Source organism: Athene cunicularia (assembly GCF_003259725.1).
Source record: "Athene cunicularia isolate RWA chromosome Z unlocalized genomic scaffold, athCun1 chrZ_part5, whole genome shotgun sequence".
Classification (NCBI taxonomy): domain Eukaryota; kingdom Metazoa; phylum Chordata; class Aves; order Strigiformes; family Strigidae; genus Athene; species Athene cunicularia.
In genome coordinates this window covers 559603-578828 of record NW_020799146.1, presented here as the reverse complement: position 1 = coordinate 578828, position 19226 = coordinate 559603, and the positions used below count along the sequence as shown (strand labels likewise).

The 19226-nt window shown below is 44.9% G+C and overlaps 1 protein-coding gene across 1 annotated transcript; it reads left to right on the top strand.

Annotated features, from left to right (window-relative positions):
* The first annotated feature begins 135 nt into the window (after positions 1–135).
* DCAF10 (DDB1 and CUL4 associated factor 10) lies at positions 136–14867 on the top strand. The gene is made up of 8 exons (XM_026866888.1): positions 136–203; positions 461–496; positions 3648–3761; positions 9501–9698; positions 10055–10257; positions 11006–11128; positions 12208–12353; positions 14499–14867. The coding sequence occupies exons 1-8, from the start codon at positions 136–138 to the stop codon at positions 14865–14867; spliced, it is 1257 nt and encodes a 418-aa protein (XP_026722689.1).
* The last annotated feature ends 4359 nt before the right edge of the window (positions 14868–19226 follow it).

The window sequence follows — 19226 nt, the reverse complement described above, 5'->3', positions numbered from 1 at the left end:
GGTCAGACGGGGCCGCGGGTCCCGCCCCGCCGCGGTGTGAACCCCTCGGGGGCGTTCGACTCCCAGACAGCGGCGGAGCGGGCTCCCCCGGGCCGGGCGGGCTTCCTCCTCGCTTTCCGCGGTGGCGGGGGGGCGATGCACTGGGGCACAGGGCTGGGAACGCGGTGCGGGAGCCGCTTCTTCGGCTGGCTGAAAGCGTTGATGTCAGGTGTCCTCCGAGAGCCGAGCTCCTCTTCGAAACGCGATACTTACTTATTTATTCATGAGTCGTTCTGTGAATTTTGTGGGCCTGCAGGGCCAGGTGAGTTCAGAGGTGTGCGGCGGTGCCCATGTGTAATAGTGCGGACAAAAGTGAGTGGCAGCTGGACTCCAGGATTAAAGAAGTCCCAACACCACCTTAAACCTGAGTGAATTCAATTCGGGGTTAACTGTGTATTTGCATATTACGCTGTGCTTGTAGGTGGAGCCTTCGTGGTGGACGGACCCTGCATCCCAGGTTGGTTTCAAGTTTGGATAGTCAGGATGGGAATCTCATTGCCCTGGATGCCTAATCAGCTTTTCTATTTTCAGTGAGCTTTCATCAGAACAGAGTTTTGTGAACACCTGAACTCATGACGGTTTTGCTGTGGTTGTGCTGTAAAGCCAAGTTTCAACTCCTCCTTTGTTCCTCTGTTTTTTGAAGAGGACAGAGTTGAGCTCCAGAGGCCATGAAAACCATTCTTTGGTAATTTTACCTGTAGTCCCTGTCCAAGTGTGCTTAAGGTTCCCAGGGCACAGGGAACCTGTATGTGGTGCTGTGAAGGGGCCCTGTGGGATTGTTCTGCTGGTTTAGTCACAGCATCTAAACTGGAAAAATACCTGCACATGGATGTTCTGTACCAGTGTAGAAAATGTCACTGTGACAGCAGTACAACTGGGCTGTGGTTTAAGATTATTGGTGAAAGTTTCTGGCAAAAGGTGTAATGTAATCCTCCAGCCTCCCTTGAGGCTGGTGCTTCTGAGGCTGCACAGTTTGCTAAACCAGGGACCTTCCCTCTCTGAAAACGAGCCCAGCAGAGAGTTTCTCATGCTGAAGGGAGCGTCCACGAGCCTGGTGTTTGGTGTGGCTGCAGTGCTTGGCCCAGCAGACCACGGATGGTGTTGGGCGTAGGTTGGGACCACAGCACTAAACCTTGGTTGCCTTAATAGCAAAGGAGACAGCCCAAATCTTGCTCACTTCTGCTGGTTAGGCTCAGCTTAGAGCAGTCACAGACCTGCCCTGACCCATGCTGGACAGACCTATCCTGTGCGGTGGAGACTTGTGGTCTCTCTGCAGCCTCTCTTGAGGGAACCGACCACAGTTAGTGATGCTGCCTCCCTGTTCCTCGACCCTTCTGCCTGCTTCTGGCCCCTTAAAGCGCTATTCTGGGGTGCCAACAGGGACCCGGCCTCAGGGCTGTGTGTGAGGTCGGGGTAGCCCATGGGGAGCTGCTCCTTCGGGGCTCCTTGAGCAGGGCAGGGGGCACTGAGACAGGCCACACTCTTGCCATCGTGCTGCTGTACTGGTCAGAGTTCTGGCAGCGTTGGGGGAACTTCTGAGCTTTCCTGCAGGTCAGCTTCACTAATCTAGCAGGCCAGACTCCACTGTTGCATCATTATACTCAGTCAGACCTTTTCAGCCTACACGAACCCAGTGAATGACAGTACCCTAGGAGGGGCTGGTGTGGAGCTGGACAGCCTGCCCCGGCTGTGGACAGCTGAGCTTTTCTGTGCTTGCTGGGACCCCTGTGAACTCTGTAGAGATCTCATTCACAAATAATGTGTATCCTGGACAAGGCCTTTAATTATTTATTTTTTTTTCCCTCCAAGAAAAGCTGTAAATGGGTGCAGGGAGGTCTTCATGTAGGGAAGAAAAAGTTCTTTTTTGAAAGGGGTTAGCATACTTGAAATGGTAGTTCTTGGCATTAGTGCTGGTTTTGACAAGTGAATTGAGTGATACAGTAAGATACTAGATCTTGCCCCAGACTCAGTGTAGTAGCAGTAGCCTCTTTTCAAGTCTACTGTGAAATTACTCTCAAAAAACATGAATAACAGTCAGGCATGTTCCCAGGCTGAGTCTCTGCCAATGCCCAGTTTAGGCTGGTGCCAGTGCTTTGCTGTTGCTGCCTGGGACCATCACTTCTGTACCAACATTACTGGTACTCAAAAACCTTTTGTCAGATAACTCTTTGTAGTTAATAGCATGATAGCAATTCAGTGACCTCTTGCAGGTTTAGAAAGTAAAACTTTTAAATTTAAACTTTATAAGGTTTTAGTGAAAAAATGAGTCAGCTGCAGAAAGGTATTTTAAATAAACCTTTGTATCAGTCTTATTTCTGCCTTAGCATTTACTGTCTTCATGCTATTCTGATGCAGGAAAGTGCAGGTAGTCAGCAGAGCTGCTTGAGTAGCCGGATTATTGGGGAAGGGTGCTGTCCTTTAGAGTGTGGTTTAAAACCCTGCTCCTGACTGCACAGTCTGTCATCTTTATGCCGTGTGGGGCTGGATGCCAAACTAAGTAGCCATGTGGGGAGGTGAGGAAACAGCCTGTCTTCACCCTGCAGAAGCCAGGGGTTGCACTTCGGCACCCGCTGCCTCTGAAGAGGAAGGTGAGGCTGGAGTACGTCTGTGAAGGTCTTGGGGAATATTGTCGTGGTTGATAGGGGAGGGGGGTTGTCCCCGTGTGCCGTCCTCCTGCAGGAGAGTTGGTAGAGTGGATGTAAGCTGTCCCGAGGTGCCTCTCTGCGGTGCCCAGAGGCGAGCAGTCTGCAGCAATCAGCGCAGACGGCGCTTACTTGCTCCGGGTGGCCCCTGTGAGGCCCTTGTGTTTGCATTGCTCATCGGCTGGTCGTCTGACACCCTGGAAAGCAACTACAATGTCTCGGAACCCCCGAGAAAGTGTTGCCAGTGAATGGACAGAGGGAGGCCGTGACATGGGCACAGTCATATGGGAAATCCGTGGTAGAATTTCAGAGTAGACGCCTTATCACTTACTCTGGGGTGCTGTTGTCTTTTTTTTTCCTTTTTCCTGCAACATTCAGCAGATTTCCTCACATGAACAAAGCAGTGAGCTTCATGCCAGTGCCTTGTTCTACGTTTTTCCTGGATAGGAACCACTTTCATGTACCACACTGCAGTGATGGGACAGATCACCCTCAAGTAACTTCAGAAAAAATCACTGATGTAAATACACTTAACTGTGTGATTTAAATAGTGCCATCACTGGATCTGTGAAGGATGTAGCTGTTATAAAGCAACCATGTTAAAAAACCCAAGTGACTTAAAAGATTGTGTGGTCTCTCCAGTGAGTGAACCAGCTGTGCATTAGTTGTGCCACCAGCCAGGCAGGAGAAGAGTCGTGGACTCTCAGAAAGGAGTTAGAGAACTTAACTTCTCCAGAGTAAAACAACGTGCTATTTTCTTCTACGTGTTTTGTGTACTAGGTGCTTGAGCATAGGCTATAAAAAATATCAGCACTGCTGCAGATCCTGTGTGATGTAAAGAGAAAGTCAGGCTAAGTAATGGTGAAGCTGTTCTCTTGGTCTGGGGAATGGGGGTTAGCTGGGTGTGCTCAGATGTCATTTCTTTTACTGACACAGATGTTTCTGCTTTGCTCTGCCCCCCTGCAGATCAGTGTTGACTGTTGCTTGTGAACAGACTGAAGTACTGCTTTTTGACCCAATATCTTCAAAGCACATCAAAACCCTCTCTGAAGCTCATGAAGACTGTGTGAATAACATCAGGTAGGTTGAAAGGAATATTTTGTCTTACCATAGGTGCTCATCTTACAAGTCTGTATAACACACTTTCTTGGAGAGAGTGGGTTTTGTGAAGACATTAGACTGCAGTTTGCTTTGTACCATTTTCCTTCTCTTTGGCATGGGAGCTGGGGAAAGGCAGGAGAGGGGAAGAGGAGGAGTCTGGAAGTGGTGGGGGCGTATATAATGCTGGCAGGTGGCTTTGTTGATGGAGGAGCTGCATGTTATGGGAGGGGAAGGGTGTTAAGGTATTATACCCTGTTTTAACTGGCCTTTGGAGTGTCCTGAATGAAAACAATAAATCAGAGCATAATGAGTAGTGTGTGATTTGTTTGAAGTGCGAATCTGAAACAATAGCAAGGTCAGGCATTTGTAGGAGTATGGCTTGTATTTTGAATTGTAAGAGTAATTGCCATAGTTGCATAGAAACTTCCAAACAAAGATTGACTGCTTTAAATACAGGTGTGATATAGAAAAGCTGGAAAAGTGAAATGTCTTCTGCAATTCAACTTAAACTCAGTCCTTATGGTTTAAATCCATTGCCTGTTTCTTGGGATGAAGTGGGAAACACCAAGTGCAGGAACCAAAATCATCAGTATTTTTGTTATGTAATGTTTTCCCTTTTAAATTCTGTTATTTTTAGCTGTTCTGGGTCTGAGGATAGACTTTTGACATAAGAACTTAAAGACACTTTCTAAACTTGTGGACAATATCATGGTCTCTGTTCCCTCAGATTCTCAAAGCAAATAAAAACCCAAAAAAACCCTAAACCCAAACCAAAAAGCCCTGTTGTGGTTTGAGCCCAGAAGGCAAGTGAGCACCATGGAGCTGCCCGCTCCCTCCTTCCTGCTTAGGAATAGGAAGGAAGAAATAAAATAAAAGGTTCTTGAGCTGAGATAAGGACAGAGAGGGGTGGCTCACCCATTATGGTCATAGAGAAAAGACAGACTCATTAGGGGAAGAAAAACAATTTGATTCAAACATCACTACCACTTAACAGACAGAGCGGGACAGGGAGAGCATTACCAGGTCTTGAAAATGCCTTCCCACCCCTCCCCTCTTCCATGGCTCAGCTCTGTTCCCCATTTCTCTCCCTCCGTCCTCGCAGGGGGGCAGGGGATGGGGTTGTGTCAGTCCCACCGCTCCTTTCTCCTCGGGGGAGGACTCCTCACGCTCTCCCCTGCTCCAGCGTGGGCTCCCTCCCACAGCAGACAGCCCTCCATGGACTCCTCTGACACGAGTCCTTCCCAGGGGCTGCAGCTCCTCCCGAACTGCTCCGGTGTGGGGCCCTGCCCGGGCTGCAGGAGGGCATCTGCCCCCCCGGTGCCCTCCATGGGTGCAGGGACAGCCTGCCCTCGCCCCACGGGCTGGGGGGGGCTCTGCTCTGGCACAGCTCCCCCTGCTTCTCCCACTGCCCTTGGGGTTTGCAGAGGCGTCTCCCTCACAGCTCATGCTCCTCCTCCCAGGTTCCCGTCTGAAATCCCAGAGGCGCGGCCGCTGCCGCCCATCGGCTCGGCCTTGCCCAGAGGCAGCTCTGACTCGGGGCTGGGGGAGCTTCCAGAGGTAGCCCCGTCCCCAGCTACCAAAACCCACCACACTCAAATCCCACAGAAACCCCAGGATAACTGTAGAAGCAATCTTGAGTGTTTCCCTTCAAAAGAGATAAACAAATTAGGGGTGCCACTGTCTTCACATGTTCTTCAGGTGGATTGATGTTTTTCATAAGGTGCCTGTTTGTTTAGAAAAGACTGAAGTTTTACATCAGTTGGATGTCTGTCAGAAAAGCTAAAGTAAATGCTGGGGCTAGCTGATGCAAATAGGAGATGTTGAACACACTTTACTGTAAGAAAATTGAGTTTTTCATGTCTTGCATGCCTAATTCAGTATCTGATCTATACATTCAGACCGCTCGTGCTGGGGTTTCAAGTGAGTTCCTCTGGGCCATGTTTTACAAAGAGCGTTCTGTTGCAGGCTCCTTGGCCTCTGGCTGTCTCTGTTGCAGTCAGCTGTTCTGGTCTTGAAAATATATTTCATTCCTTGGTAGAGAACAGCGTTGAAACTTCCTGCTGCTCTCTTCTCTTATTCAAAGGATCCTCTTTCTTTCCACTTTGTCTGTTTGAGGCTTTGTGTGTGTGTTCTTGGTCCTTAAACATCTTTTCTCTGAGTAACTTGATTTATATAAAAATACCAGTACTACCTCCAGCAGATGACTCTCAGATCTGCTGTAAGCACAGGTCCTTCTAAAGTCCTTCCTAGCAACATGTAATAAACTTTCTACTTTTTGTCAAAATGCTTCTTAAAGCTCTATTTTGTCTTTGTAGGATATTGGCATCTTTTTCTGTTATTCCTTCATGTACCCCTTGTAATGAAATTTGTAACAACAAAGGAACTTAACTGTGTTCTGTAATACATGGTTAGTACAGCATTGCCTGGGGTATTGTTTCTGCTTAATGAGCAGGACTCAAGGAACTGTAGCACCAGAAATTCCTTGTAATAAGCACCAAAAATAAATAGCATTACTGCTGTGGCCTCTAGCAGGTGCCTCAGAGGTCTGTGTGAACAGAGAGGCAGGCAGAGGTCCTCTCCCCATAACCTCCCAGTCGCTGGGGATTTGTGTCTAATCATCTGAAGCAGAAATTTTTTTCCACCTGAATCTTGAGCTTGCTTACTCTACCATGGCTGAGTTCCATGGCACAAATGTGTTTCAAGGAGTATTTAATAGTGGTTTTAAAACTTGCAGGCTTAGTTTGAGGCTCTCTAGCTTTTTTTGTTTTCTTAAGCAGCAACACAAGGAACAATTAACCTCCGTTTACTTCCTCTGTATCAGTTGGTTTTATATGCCTAAGTCATATGCACCTTCAGTTACATGTTTTTCAAGTGGATCCTAGTCTGTTAGGCCTTTCCCTGTATAAAAGCATATTCAATACCATTTGTATTTCTCTCTGTTTCTCCTCAAATCTGTTTGTGGTGGGTGTAGCATCCAAGATACAGGGAAATAATGGATTTGCACAGGCAAGTGGTATACTCTGTTTTACTTTTGCCCTGCAAATCTGAAATGTTGGATTCTTCCCATTGTAGTTGGTTATTCTTCATTGGAATTGTTGCTATTTTTGCATGATGTAGCCTGGTTCTAAGGCTAAAAGATAAAATGCTGTTTCTAGGGGTAACCTACCACATGTCTCTGTGTAGATTGTTCTTGCCTTAGTATTCATGTGCAGCTACTTCTGGTGTTTTTCGAATAGGTTTTATTTTCCCTTCTGTGTCAGGTAGGGCTTTTGTCCTAAATGCCTTCATCAGGCATGAATTCCAAACATAAAACAGTATGCTTTGCCTTTATGTATGTAAGGGCATGCATAAATTGCACTGGGAATGCAGTATGATAAACTTTGATCTGTGTATTGCAAACTGAATAGTTTCATCCAGTGATTTTCTCAGTGAACCAAATGACTTAATATGCTTTCAAAGTCTTGTCTTTACTTGGTGTTTTTGAAAAGTCTTTAATTTGCTTCAATAACCTCTGGACTCAATTTATTCTATTTACTATCTAGCTATGCCTCTTTAGTGCCAATTCCAGCCCCCTTGTCTGGTGGACTGTTTTTTACATTGGGTGTTCTTTTCTCCTGTAGTCACTTGAGGGTGGTCAAGCTGCCTCTAATTATACTTTAGGCAAGAGCGATTACATACATTGAATTTTGGTTGAAGACCAGAGATTATCATGATAAAAAATTGCCGCCGGAACAGGCCAAGTACTTGACCTGTTCAGTTTGTAATCCAACTCGTATGACACATAATCTTTTCCACTTTCTCACTGTCTCTCAGCATGATGTTATTGACAAGCTTGTCATCTGTAAAGGAGGCAGGAAGGCCAGACAGAAGTGCAGAACACGTGCCATGCGTGTGGAGCACTGTGCCTGTGGTGCCATTTCACACGATCCTGTGATTCAGACTCAAACCACTCAAGGCTCAAATGCACATCTGTATTGAAGGAGTCCATATGTTTGGGCAGCCTGTGCTGCTTTTGCAGCTGCTATTTCCAAAGATGATCTGAAATTCTGCCCTGAGCAATGCTCTGCACTTGCACTTTGATGTGTTGGAAAAGCCCAGCTCCCTGTGCCTGCCTCAACTCATGAGTTGTGCTGTGGGGAAAAGAAAGGCAGGACCGTGGGAGTGAAGGCCTGTGGCTCTTCGAGGGAGCTTGCTGAGACTGTCCTGGTGGTCCAAAGCCCTCTGATGCTGGAGGTCCGTGTGGCTCCTCCTGGCCCCCTGGCTGCAGTGGACAGTGCCCCTGGTGCTTTGTGGAGCTGGATGGGCTCCAAAGTGCAGGTGGGCAAATGAAACTAAGGGTCTGGAGACATGTGGACAGTGGCAGTGTTCAGATTTAAATCTAGTATGTGGTTCCAAGATAGCAATACCGTGTCTAGTGTGTGTTAATAAAGCAAGCCATGCAGTTAATCCACTGGATTAAATCATGTCAGAGAAGTGCTATTGTACATCCTGTAAAACCACGGGGCAGTTTTCAGTGTGCTGGGGCAAGCCCAGGTGTCTGTGCTAAGCCATGGCAGCCTGGCGGAGAGCAGGAGTCTCGTTGGGAAGGGCCCCTGCAGATCCCTCGCATCTAGCAGCCTCCTGGGGAGAGCCAGGCAGGGGGGCGTCTTGCATACCCCAGTCACCCCAGCGCTGCCAGTGCCAGTGCTGCCTGGGCAGGGCGCTTTGGGAAGCGGGTCCCCGCCGACGGGCTGCTGCAGGCAGGTGCTGAGCTCTGCCTCTGCCAGCAGGGTCAGGATCGGGTGGGAGCCCTCAGTCAGGGCCACGAGTAGTACAGAACCAGGTTGGGCCTTGCCAGGCCGGGCCTTGCGGAGGGGCCCGGCTGTGAGCGAGAGGAGCCTGGACACTGTATGTGTTGGCTCAGCTGGCGGGGTGTGCGCCCGAGGGGACAGGAGGGGGCTTTCAGCAGGGACAGAAAAAGCAGTCTTTGTTTTAGAACACTCCTTTGAGTGCAGGAAGCATATGTCTGCGGTGGGGAAGATTTACAGAACAGTAGAGGAAGAACAAGGGTGGATATGTGAGTAGAAATTAAGAGAGTAAAGAGCAGCATGGGCTTAACTAATTACAAGCTGGTAGAACCTCGTGTGGTCTGAAATGAAGATAGAATTGCTGTGCCTCCTGGTGCTGTCTATCCACTGCAGTGAAAGGGTATAGCAAAAATGGGAAAGATGAAAGGCAGAAATTACAAACAATCTAGGCTAGCAGAGTTGTGTTGCAGGGACCACCAAACCCTTTGGTAAGCATGTCGTGCCAGTGGTGTAAAAGCTGACCAGTCCTAGGACGTTTGTGTCTTACAAAGACTTGGTAAGTTTAGAGCTCAGTGTTGTCTGGATGGGTAACAGGTTTAGTTACTACAGGGGTTCTGTGAGCTGGTGGTTTGGTGGTTGTGTGACCTTTACATGATTTGTTAAAACAAATAAACAAAAAAAAAACCCCATAAAACAACCTTTTGCTGTGCTTCTGTGGGATTACTAGTTTGCTGCCACAGATGTACTGCTGGTTCATATCCCAACAGTAATGTTTTTCAGTGGAACTGTTCTATTGTCAAATACTCTGCTGCATGTTAATTTTTTTTGTGTGGCCACTCTATTTATTTCTGTGTTAGCTTAAATTTCCATTTAAGAATATTTAAATTAGAAAAGGCACTAAGCAACCACAGTATTTCTCTCCCATTTTCAGGTTTCTAGATAATCGCCTATTTGCAACTTGTTCTGATGACACTACAATAGCACTTTGGGATTTGAGAAAGCTGAACACAAAAGTGTGCACTTTGCACGGTCACACCAGCTGGGTTAAGAACATTGAGTACGATACCAATACAAGATTGTTAGTAACATCTGGGTTTGATGGAAATGTGATCATCTGGGACACGAACAGGTATGTGGCTGTGTTCGTGCTGTTAATGGGGCTATAGTGCATTCTTAAATACTGTGATAGTTTAACAGCCCTTATCAAGAACTCGCATCACCTTTACATGGTAATAGTCCAGTAACTAAAAAGAGAGCTGTTTTTTTTTTTTTTGCAGACCTGCCAAAATGTAGTTCTTACTTTTTGAAAAAGTTCTGTCTTTGTTGTGGTAGTGTGAAAATGTGACTTCTGCCATTTCATTAAAATCTGATTTAAGTAGGATAAGACAAACAAGGATGCTTAGCATCTTGGACTCTTTTGGCTGTTATTAGGGACTTGAGTCAAAGCTCATTGCAGCCATTGCCTGTGCTTTTTTCACTGTCCAGGTGCACAGAAGATGGATGTCCCCACAAGAAGTTTTTTCACACCCGTTTTCTTATGCGAATGAGGCTGACACCAGATTGTTCCAAAATGTTGATCTCGACCTCCTCTGGATACCTTCTCATTTTGCATGACCTTGACCTAAACAAGTCTTTAGAGGTTGGCAGCTACCCGATTTTAAGAGCTAGGAGGACTACATCAAGCTCAGGTGAATGCTTGTGGAAAGTCTGTGGCAGAGGTGTTTTATGGAATACTGTGAGCTGCCAGAGGCAGGCAGAGATGGAGACGGAAGGATCCTGCTGAGGAGCTCGTCATGGCAGCTGCTCTGTGTTTCAGGGATCACACATGTCTGTACTGCTGTGTGGTACGTTCTGACTCGGGTGAAGTGTCTAGGGTGACTTCAGCACCTGTGGAATTCTGTCCTCTTGGGTTGACAGTCTCCAGGTTTATCTCCTGTCCTTGTAACGCAGGAAACAACCCGTGTTGAGTGGGCTGCCTGTGTGTGAGCTCCGGCAGCTACGAGTGGCAGTTGTGTAGTGCTGTGGTTGCTCTTGACAGCAGACCTGGAGGAGTCACATGCTCTGAAATGTCACTGCTTGCTTCCTCCTGCTTGGCAGCAGTAACAGAGTGAATGCAGAAACTGCCATGTGGGGTGTCGGGATAGAAAGGGAGTGGCCTGGGGGGAAATTCATACCCCAGCCTTTAGCAGTGACAGTGCATCAGAAGGAAGGGATGCAGCTTGCCTCTTATTCCCAGTAGTTTGTTGTGCTGCCAGTTTATTTTGAGGCACAAACAGGATGGTACTTTTGGACTATAAACTGAGCTTTGAGAAGTGTTTTCTTAACAAGGTCCCTTACCCTCACACTTAACACTTCTAAGAAGGGTTAAGTGAGGGACGTGCATAGGTAGTGCTCTGTGCTTCCCTGTTGTGTTCACCTGCCTGATGCTGTTTGCAGACATAACGTCGTCAGGTTCCTCGTCAGGTTCACCTGGTCCTCGAGCTGTTGGTTCACCCTGTCACCAGAATGATTCAGGGCCACTGTCTGAGAAACACCTGTCACGCTCCTCACAGAGAGAAGGTAGGAAAAGATGTTAAAAAATTAAAAAATCATGGACTTTGACTCATTGTACCCAGAAGAGGTCATAGTATAATAGCAAAAAACTGCAGTTTTGTCTCCCACCTTTAAAAAAATAGTGTTGCCATGACTTCTGTTAAAGCAATAAAACACTATTGCACACCAAAGTCTGGGGATCTAATAATTTTTTTCCCAAGAAGCCTGATAAGAGCAGTAACATCTTTATATTAGTACACTAGTGTTGTTAGGTAGAGGTGCTCCATTTTTCTTGTGCTTTTTCTTTGAACAAAGTTTATGTGAATGACCTTCAGGGGGAAGAAAGAGAGAACCCTAGAGCAGAACAGAGTTGTTTTGCCTTTTGTTTTTGGTAAGGATGAGAGTATGTATCTGCAGTTTCTCCAGAAGGAGTCAGTAGCATGGAAAGAGAATATGCAAACAGGTCTTAAATGTGGGCAGAGTGTTTTGTGAAGTTCTGATTACAAACAGTCCCACCGAAATACAGAGCCGTGAAGACTGAATGATCCTGTGGTTAGCAGGCTTCCTCTGGATCTGGGATAGGCTTCCAGAGAGTCAGTGTGAACTTGGCAGATTAGTAGATACTTTGTGAATCGCGTGCAAAGTAAAAGAAATATAATGTTAAATTTTAACTGCTCATGGTTGTGAGATCTTCAGATATACTTATGAAAGGAGGAGTCTTATATGAATACCAGGGCATGATTTACCTGTGGAAAGCTGTCAAGTGCTAAGGGGGAGAAGGGAGGCAAGCTGCATAAAGCTAAGCAGAGTTTGGAAGGAATTTGGAAAGGACATCATACAAGTTTGAGAACTGTCAGTGCCTACAAAGTCTTGCAAGGCAAATCTCAAAAAAGAAGCTATTTGAAATTGGGACCGAGCCCACTGGTATTTGCGTCTGTTGTTCATATAACCTCTCTCTTGATTCATCTCCTGTGAAGGTGCAGTCTGTCCTATCAGTCAGATGCAAGTGTCACGTTTGACCTAGTTTCAGCATTAGACTGATGAGAGAGGTGAAAGTCAACAGATAGACTTCACGGAGACTTTTAACAGCTGACTTCCTCTCCTAGGTGGATCACCTAGGAATAGTTTGGAGGTCTTAACACCAGAGGTTCCTGGAGAGAGAGATCGAGGCAACTGCATTACATCACTACAGCTACATCCAAAAGGGTGGGCTACGCTTCTTCGGTGCTCAAGTAACACAGATGACCAGGAGGTAAAACAAACACGGGCTTTTGTAAAATATTTTTAGTAAGATGTATCCCTCATACAACTATACTGAAGTTTCCTTGTTAGGGGTAAATTTGAATTTGAATAAATTAGTCATTTCTGCTTACAAATTCATTAATTTTGCACTAAGATTATGAAACTATTTTTTTAATGACCTCATCTAACTTAGTATCCCACATTCAGTAGTCCTGTGGCCCATCTCTCTCACAGAATACATTTTACAGTTCACAGCCCTACTAAAACTTGTGAAATGGTAGTTGTACTGCTAAATACATGACTTAAAAATACGTACCTGCCAAAATATAGGAGGCGTGAACTTGGAAAAGACAGAGGGTTAGAGAGTTGTGTAGTGAACATGGTTTAAGTTGAGCAGAGAAGCTCCTCTGAATTCCTCAAGTGCCTTGGGGATGCTTTGACCTCCAGTGGTGCTCCTGCTGTGCTGGTGAGCAATGCTTTCCAGAGGCTGCTCCTACACTGCAGGGTAAAAAACCCTTGTGGCATGTTTCTGCATCTGCTTAAAATGGCCAGACCACAGGTCTGAGCGTGATGTACTCCAGGGATGTTTGTGTAATATCAGGTGCCTTGGCATCAGCTCTCATCCTGAAACAGTATGACTGAAATACAAAGCGGGTGTCAGATCTTCCTGGCAAAGCCATTTCAAGCCCTTACTTGAAATACGAAGTTGTAAGACCAGCTACAGCTCATCTGCGACTCACAGATTTCACTCCCCTAAATACTGCTTTAAAGAAGTAATGGCAGACTCTAAGGCCAGTGCTGGATTGTTTCCCCAGATTTTGTTGGTGAAGTGTCACACAATAGTTGCTATATGGCACTGGGACCCTGTTTTAAGACAAACAAGGTGTCTGTAGTGTGCTCAGGAATAATGAAAATGCTTCTTCATGGACTGTATACAAAAAACAAGAGCCCGCAGGTTGTGTCCAGGAGTAACTTCCAGGTTAACTCAAGTTCACTTACAACGTAAAGCCCAGCCAGAGCCTTCAGAATACCAGATGGTCCTCTTGCAAACACTGTTTTTCTTGGGTTATTTCAAAATTAGTACTGTGACAGTTGTGCAGACCACTGTTTTCAAGGCATGCAGGTTTTATATTTGTTTTCCAAACCCACAAAGAATTCTTTGAATACTTGACTAATAATAAACTGTCCAGTTAATTTGACAGCTGATATAAATTGGGGTTGGTTTGGGGTTTTGTGTTTTGGTTTTTATTTGTTTGTTTTTAAGAAAGCCACCTTTGTAATGGTAATCTCTTACAGATGTGTAGAGGACTGAATTGAAGTTTAGCAGATTTGTTAATGTTTTAAAGCTGGTTTTGTAAATTTATAATCAAGCTGCTGTATGATACAATTTTTTGAAAATACAAACATTATATTGATTTAGTTGATACTGATGATTGACCTAGTTACAGTTTGCATAGTCCTAGTGTCTGCCTTACTCTGTTCTATTAATATTCATTAGTATTGTTCCCTTTGTGTTTATTTCAGTAGAATACATAGAACAGAACTAAGAATGCTTGTTTCCTCTTGTGGCTGAAATATTTCAACACGATAGAAACTTTGTCATAGAGCTGGTTTTGCATTTGGTTTGAGATCAGATAATTAGATTACACATGAAAATCCCTGGCTGTCTCTCAAATAACATGCTGGCTGTTCGTAACATTGCTTCAAAAATCTATTTCTTTCCTGTTTCATGATCTCTTTCCTTTTGAAGTTAAGGGCACAAAGCCCAATGGTCAGTTGTAAATTACAGTAGGATGAGTTCTACTTTATTGTAGTTTTAATTTAAATGTTTACTAAATTAGAGCAGATGTCTGACCAGAGGATTAGGCTTTGCTCTTTCCAGATAAAAACTAGATTTAAAAGATTATATAGCATCCATTTAATTAAAAAAGGAGCTTTGATGCTGGACAGCTGTCTTGCTCAGACAGTTGAAGGCCGAGGAGATGCCAAGGAACTGGCCTGTTCTCAGTGTTGCGTAGCAGATGCTTATCTCGGGGCGGATGAGTGGTAGCATTGGTCATTCCTGTGTTGCTCACTTAACATGCAGCGGGAGGAGAGGAGTATTTGCAGTGTTTTGCTTTTCTTTCAGTGTTTCTTTCTCTGTCTCTCCCTTTAGTGGACTTGTGTCTATGAATTCCAGGAAGGACACACATTGCGCCCCGTCTCTCCTCGTTGTTCCCTGCGATTGACTCATTGCATTGAAGAAGCCAACGTGGGCCGGGGTTACATCAAAGAACTTTGTTTCAGCCCTGATGGTCGGATGATTTCATCCCCCCATGGCTTTGGGATCCGCTTGCTGGGGTTCGATGCACACTGCAGTGAACTTGTTGACTGTTTGCCCAAAGAAGCCAGTCCCCTGAAAGAAATCCGTTCCCTCTACTCTCACAACGACGTGGTACTAACAACCAAGTTTTCTCCAACACACTGTCAGATTGCCTCGGGGTGCCTTAGCGGACGCGTTTCTCTGTATCAGCCAAAGTTCTAGGCACATCTTGCATCAGCAGGACCTCCAAATGTTTGTGGATTTTACTTCAGTTTAGTTGAAGTGTGTTCTTTCTGAGATCTGTAGATGCAGATAAGGTCATAGTTATTCTGATCTCCGAACACGGCGGTGGAAGGTTTCCAGCCCGGCGCTGTCCGTGTCCCCATCCTGCATATGCCGCTGCGCTGCAGACGCGGCGTCTGCAGCTCTCCCAGCAGACCTCTGCTCCTGCTGATCCTGTGCCATCGAGTCATTGTTCGGGTTTGTTTGTACCATGCGTGTTGATAATTTCCTTCAGTGCAGCTTGGAAGTGGGCAGTTTGAAACAGCTGTGGAGGGGGTGAGGGTAGCAGTTCAGCCACAGCTTGCCCAGGCTCACCGGGCATGACGCCTCCTTGTCCCAGAGGAGCTAGACTTTCTCCTGTGCGCTTCCGTGGCCTTTGTGTTGCTGGAACTGCTGTACGGTGATGAGTAGATAATGAGCCGCTCTTCTATATAACGAACACAATTAGTTACTGTCACAAAAAGAAAAGAAAATTCTGTTTTTATTTGTGTATTAATTTGGTTGTTTGTGATTGGCTAGAAAAATGAGTAAATTTAATGTTTTGCTGCAGTTAAAACATCTGGTTTTCTGTGACTGCATATATTGTGTTTATTGCCAGAAGGAAGAGGTGCTGGATGGAGATGTAGCTGCATTTTTTCCTCAAAAGGAAAAAGCAGGAGTTGAATGGGAGGAGACCCTGCCCTGTCACCACTGCAGATGAACTGGGTGTTTCGTACAAGGGAGGTTCCTTGGTTGGCCTCTCTCGGGCAGCTTTGACTCCTCAGCCTCCAGGTTTCTGTTGTAGGGAGCTTTCTGCATCAGTAACACAAACCTTCATCCTGTGACTGACACTTAGCAGGGCAGACCATCTGCAGGCGTTAAGGCTATTTCCCACCTGACTCCTTTCCACACCTTGCCTGCACTGTTGTTGTGAGAGGAATTCGTCTGGGGCGTGCTGCAGTATCACCAGATAAGCCTTTTGTCACAGGTGCTGTCAGTTTGGGAGCAGGTTCAAAGCACGCCTGTCTACAGTAATATCTACTTGGGTTTGACTGAGCTTATCGTAAGATGTGAAAAACATTCATGTTCACCATTAAATCACATACAAAGTATGAATGCCAAGTTCTGCTGCTCAAGTTAATACAGCTGACCTTGTAAATGTGCAGTGATCTCTGTCTCATGCATCCCTATCAGTTTATAATATTCTCATCACTTGCATTTTTCAAGATCACTCTTCTTCAGTATTTTGCTAAGGTTTTGCTGACCAGTCATACCCAACTCGGCAGGAAACTTGAAAGCAGCTGTGATATTTTGGTGTCCAGACTCATCTCTGGCTTGACAGAGTGTGCTTTTTCAAAGTTGATTCTTATAAAGCCTTTTGCAAAAAGAAGACATCTGTGAAGATAAGAGAGCTGGAAGTATGTAAGCCTGATGATCCTTCTGTAGTTTGAATTTGTGTAGGTAACATACTCTGGGTATTGGTGGAGAAGTCATCAAAACTTCAGACTCCTCTGCATTATGAGAAAAAAAAAATCTTGCATTTTCTCTTTTGGAGAATTTCTTTAGTATCACAGAGCCTTCAATATTGGGTATTTGGTAATCTGAGGACTAGTTAATTACTTCTGCACTGGGTTTTCATCATCTCTAGCAACTGACTGCTGAAGGACTACATTCAAGTAGTCAAGTATGCACAGCTGACAGACTTCTTACAGTTTGGTAAAAGTCCTAAACTTTCTGTTCTCGTAGGTTTTAACAGAATTATTTGGTGATGGTGTCTCAGTAGAATATCATCCTAGCTGGAGGAGGAATAATAATTTCTTAATACAAACTTTAAATCCATATAAATGCCCATAATCTCCTCAGATAGCAACTCAGAGGTTGAGATGTTCCATAGAGTATCTTCTGAGCAGTTTCTTTTGTTACTTGAAACTATTGTCTTGATCTCAAAGTAGATTGAAATGATAAATGAAGAGGGATGCTGTTTCCTAAAACACTGTTTCTTAAGTTCAAAAACTTGTACTTTTTGAATGCTTTTGGAACTCTGTGAAAGGAACACAATTCATAAAAAGGTATTTTTTCACTTTATGTTAATTGGCCAAACCATGAAAAATGGGCTCTAGTTAGTGACTGAATGAAAAAAATATGCAAATGTATCTGAGACCAGTTGAAGTACATCCCTCTATTGTCACCCGGCTGCTTTTGCCTGCATGTAACAGCCTGTGAGCCTGAACCTGCTTCTGGGGCAGCCTGGATCTGTTGGCTTGTTAGCAACAGGTCAGGGGGACTTCCCTCTTGTGTGACTTAGAGCAGTGGAATGGAAGAAAACTTGAGGTACAGGGAGTTGTTAATTGGCCAAGCTGGAGGGGGGGTGTATGAGGTGTGTAACCCCAAAACAAAAGAACCCAAACCAGTAGCCACATGTGGCAGAATTTGGGTACTGTGTTCCAGACACTAATCCGGTGGAAGTGGTTAGTTTCCTGCTCCTGAAGTATTTTGATACAGAACGCAGTGTGACTCTCTGAACACTTGCCCTTCTCTGTGTTCCCCTCCATGAAAACTTGTGGCTTGGTGGTTCTGCCCCTGTCCCCATGCTGGACCACGATGGGTTTTTGCCTGAGCATGTGCCCTCCCCACTCCTAGGCTGCTGCTGCTTCATGTCGTGTTTTCCTAAACGCCATTGAAGGGACTACAGGTAACATTTTGAAAGAAATCTTGCTGTTCTCACAGCCTTGAACTGTGTTCATTTCAGAGATGAAGAAGCACCCATGAAATCAAAGCAGCTCTTGGCTGTTTGCTTGTTTGCTTTCATGGCTGGTTTTGGTTTTTCCTCGTAGAAGTTCCTTGAGCTGGTAGACTGCTTGTGACTTTTAATTCTTTCTATGCCTGTTAATATGCACTGAGTGTTACTTTTTTTAATTCTACCTCATGACACACTGTTTTTTATAAGAGTATTGTGCTGAAACATTGGAGGCTTTTCTGTATAAAGAACTATTACTCCAAAGCAAAACCTGTCACCACCCCTAGACACCTCCCGCACAGCACAACGCCAGGAGCTGTGGGGGCCCTGCCCGTGGGCAGGATGTGGCTGGGGCACAGCATGGCGTTCGGTGACAACGCTGATGCTTTTGTAGTGTATCCAGCAGGTGCCCACAAGAATGGATTCTGTCCGGGTGTGATGTAGAAATGTTACTTAGTTCTTCTGATTGCATTTGTAGTAAGTTTGAATAAGTAGGTAATCTCAGATTTTGGTCATTTGATGACTTGTTTCAATACTTGGAAATTATTAATCTGTTTTACCTGTGAAGTTCACATAACACTTACTGAAACACTAATCAATAGTTTAACTGATAGGCCTTGCAGTTGCATCTTGGTGGAAGGAGTGATTTTCAGATGTCTTTTTGAATAATATAACCTTGCCTTATTGAATTAATGAAGTAATTTGTTGGTGAGCTTTGGGTTATTTCTAGATAGTAAAAAAAAAAAAAAAAAAGGGTTTATCTTACTGTTATGTTTCAAAAGATGAATTTTTAACCTTCCAGAACCTATACACTGTCTGAAACAAGTACAGGAAAATGTTTCAAATGGTAGATGAAAACTATGCTAACAGCAAAGTGTGGCAGTGGCTTATACCAGAGGTTTCTTTAATCTGGTTTACTTTTGACCACTCAAATGTTGCATCACTTGATAAATGTCACAGTACTTCTACTGAAGATAAAGGTCTCCATTTGATTGTAAAGCATGCAGTATGTTTTTTAAATGCATGGTTTCGTATTCATTAACTTCTGGAGTAAAGGAATTCCTCCATTCACAGCATGGCTGATCAGCAGAAGCCGATAAACTGCCTAATTGAGATCTCCGTAGGAATGTCAACGTATAGCAGTGTCTACAGGAACCAAACTAGTGTTTGGAGCTAGTAATCCTCTTGTAATAGTCCAGTGACTGTATGTTGTGGGAGTAAATTCATTTTCTGAGTATTCCATTAGGTCAGTCTTTAAATCACTGCAGCGCTGTTAGTTGTCTATTTGTGAGGAGAGAAACTATTACTGGGACTGTATGAGGACATTCATGTGTATGTACCTTCTGTGTGGGGTGTGTGTGTGTTTCAGTATATACACAGCCACGGGGCATCAGTCCACTTGTCAAACATGGGTATTTCAGGGAAAAATGTGACCTCCAAACAGAACTATTGGGGATAGGAAGAAAAGCACAGTGGTAGAGACAGACAGACACATGTTGGTTTGCACTCTTGGTTTGATTGCCTACTACCAGAATTGGAATGTAAACATCAGGTTTTTCTGGGGACTGGGGGGTGGGTGGGTT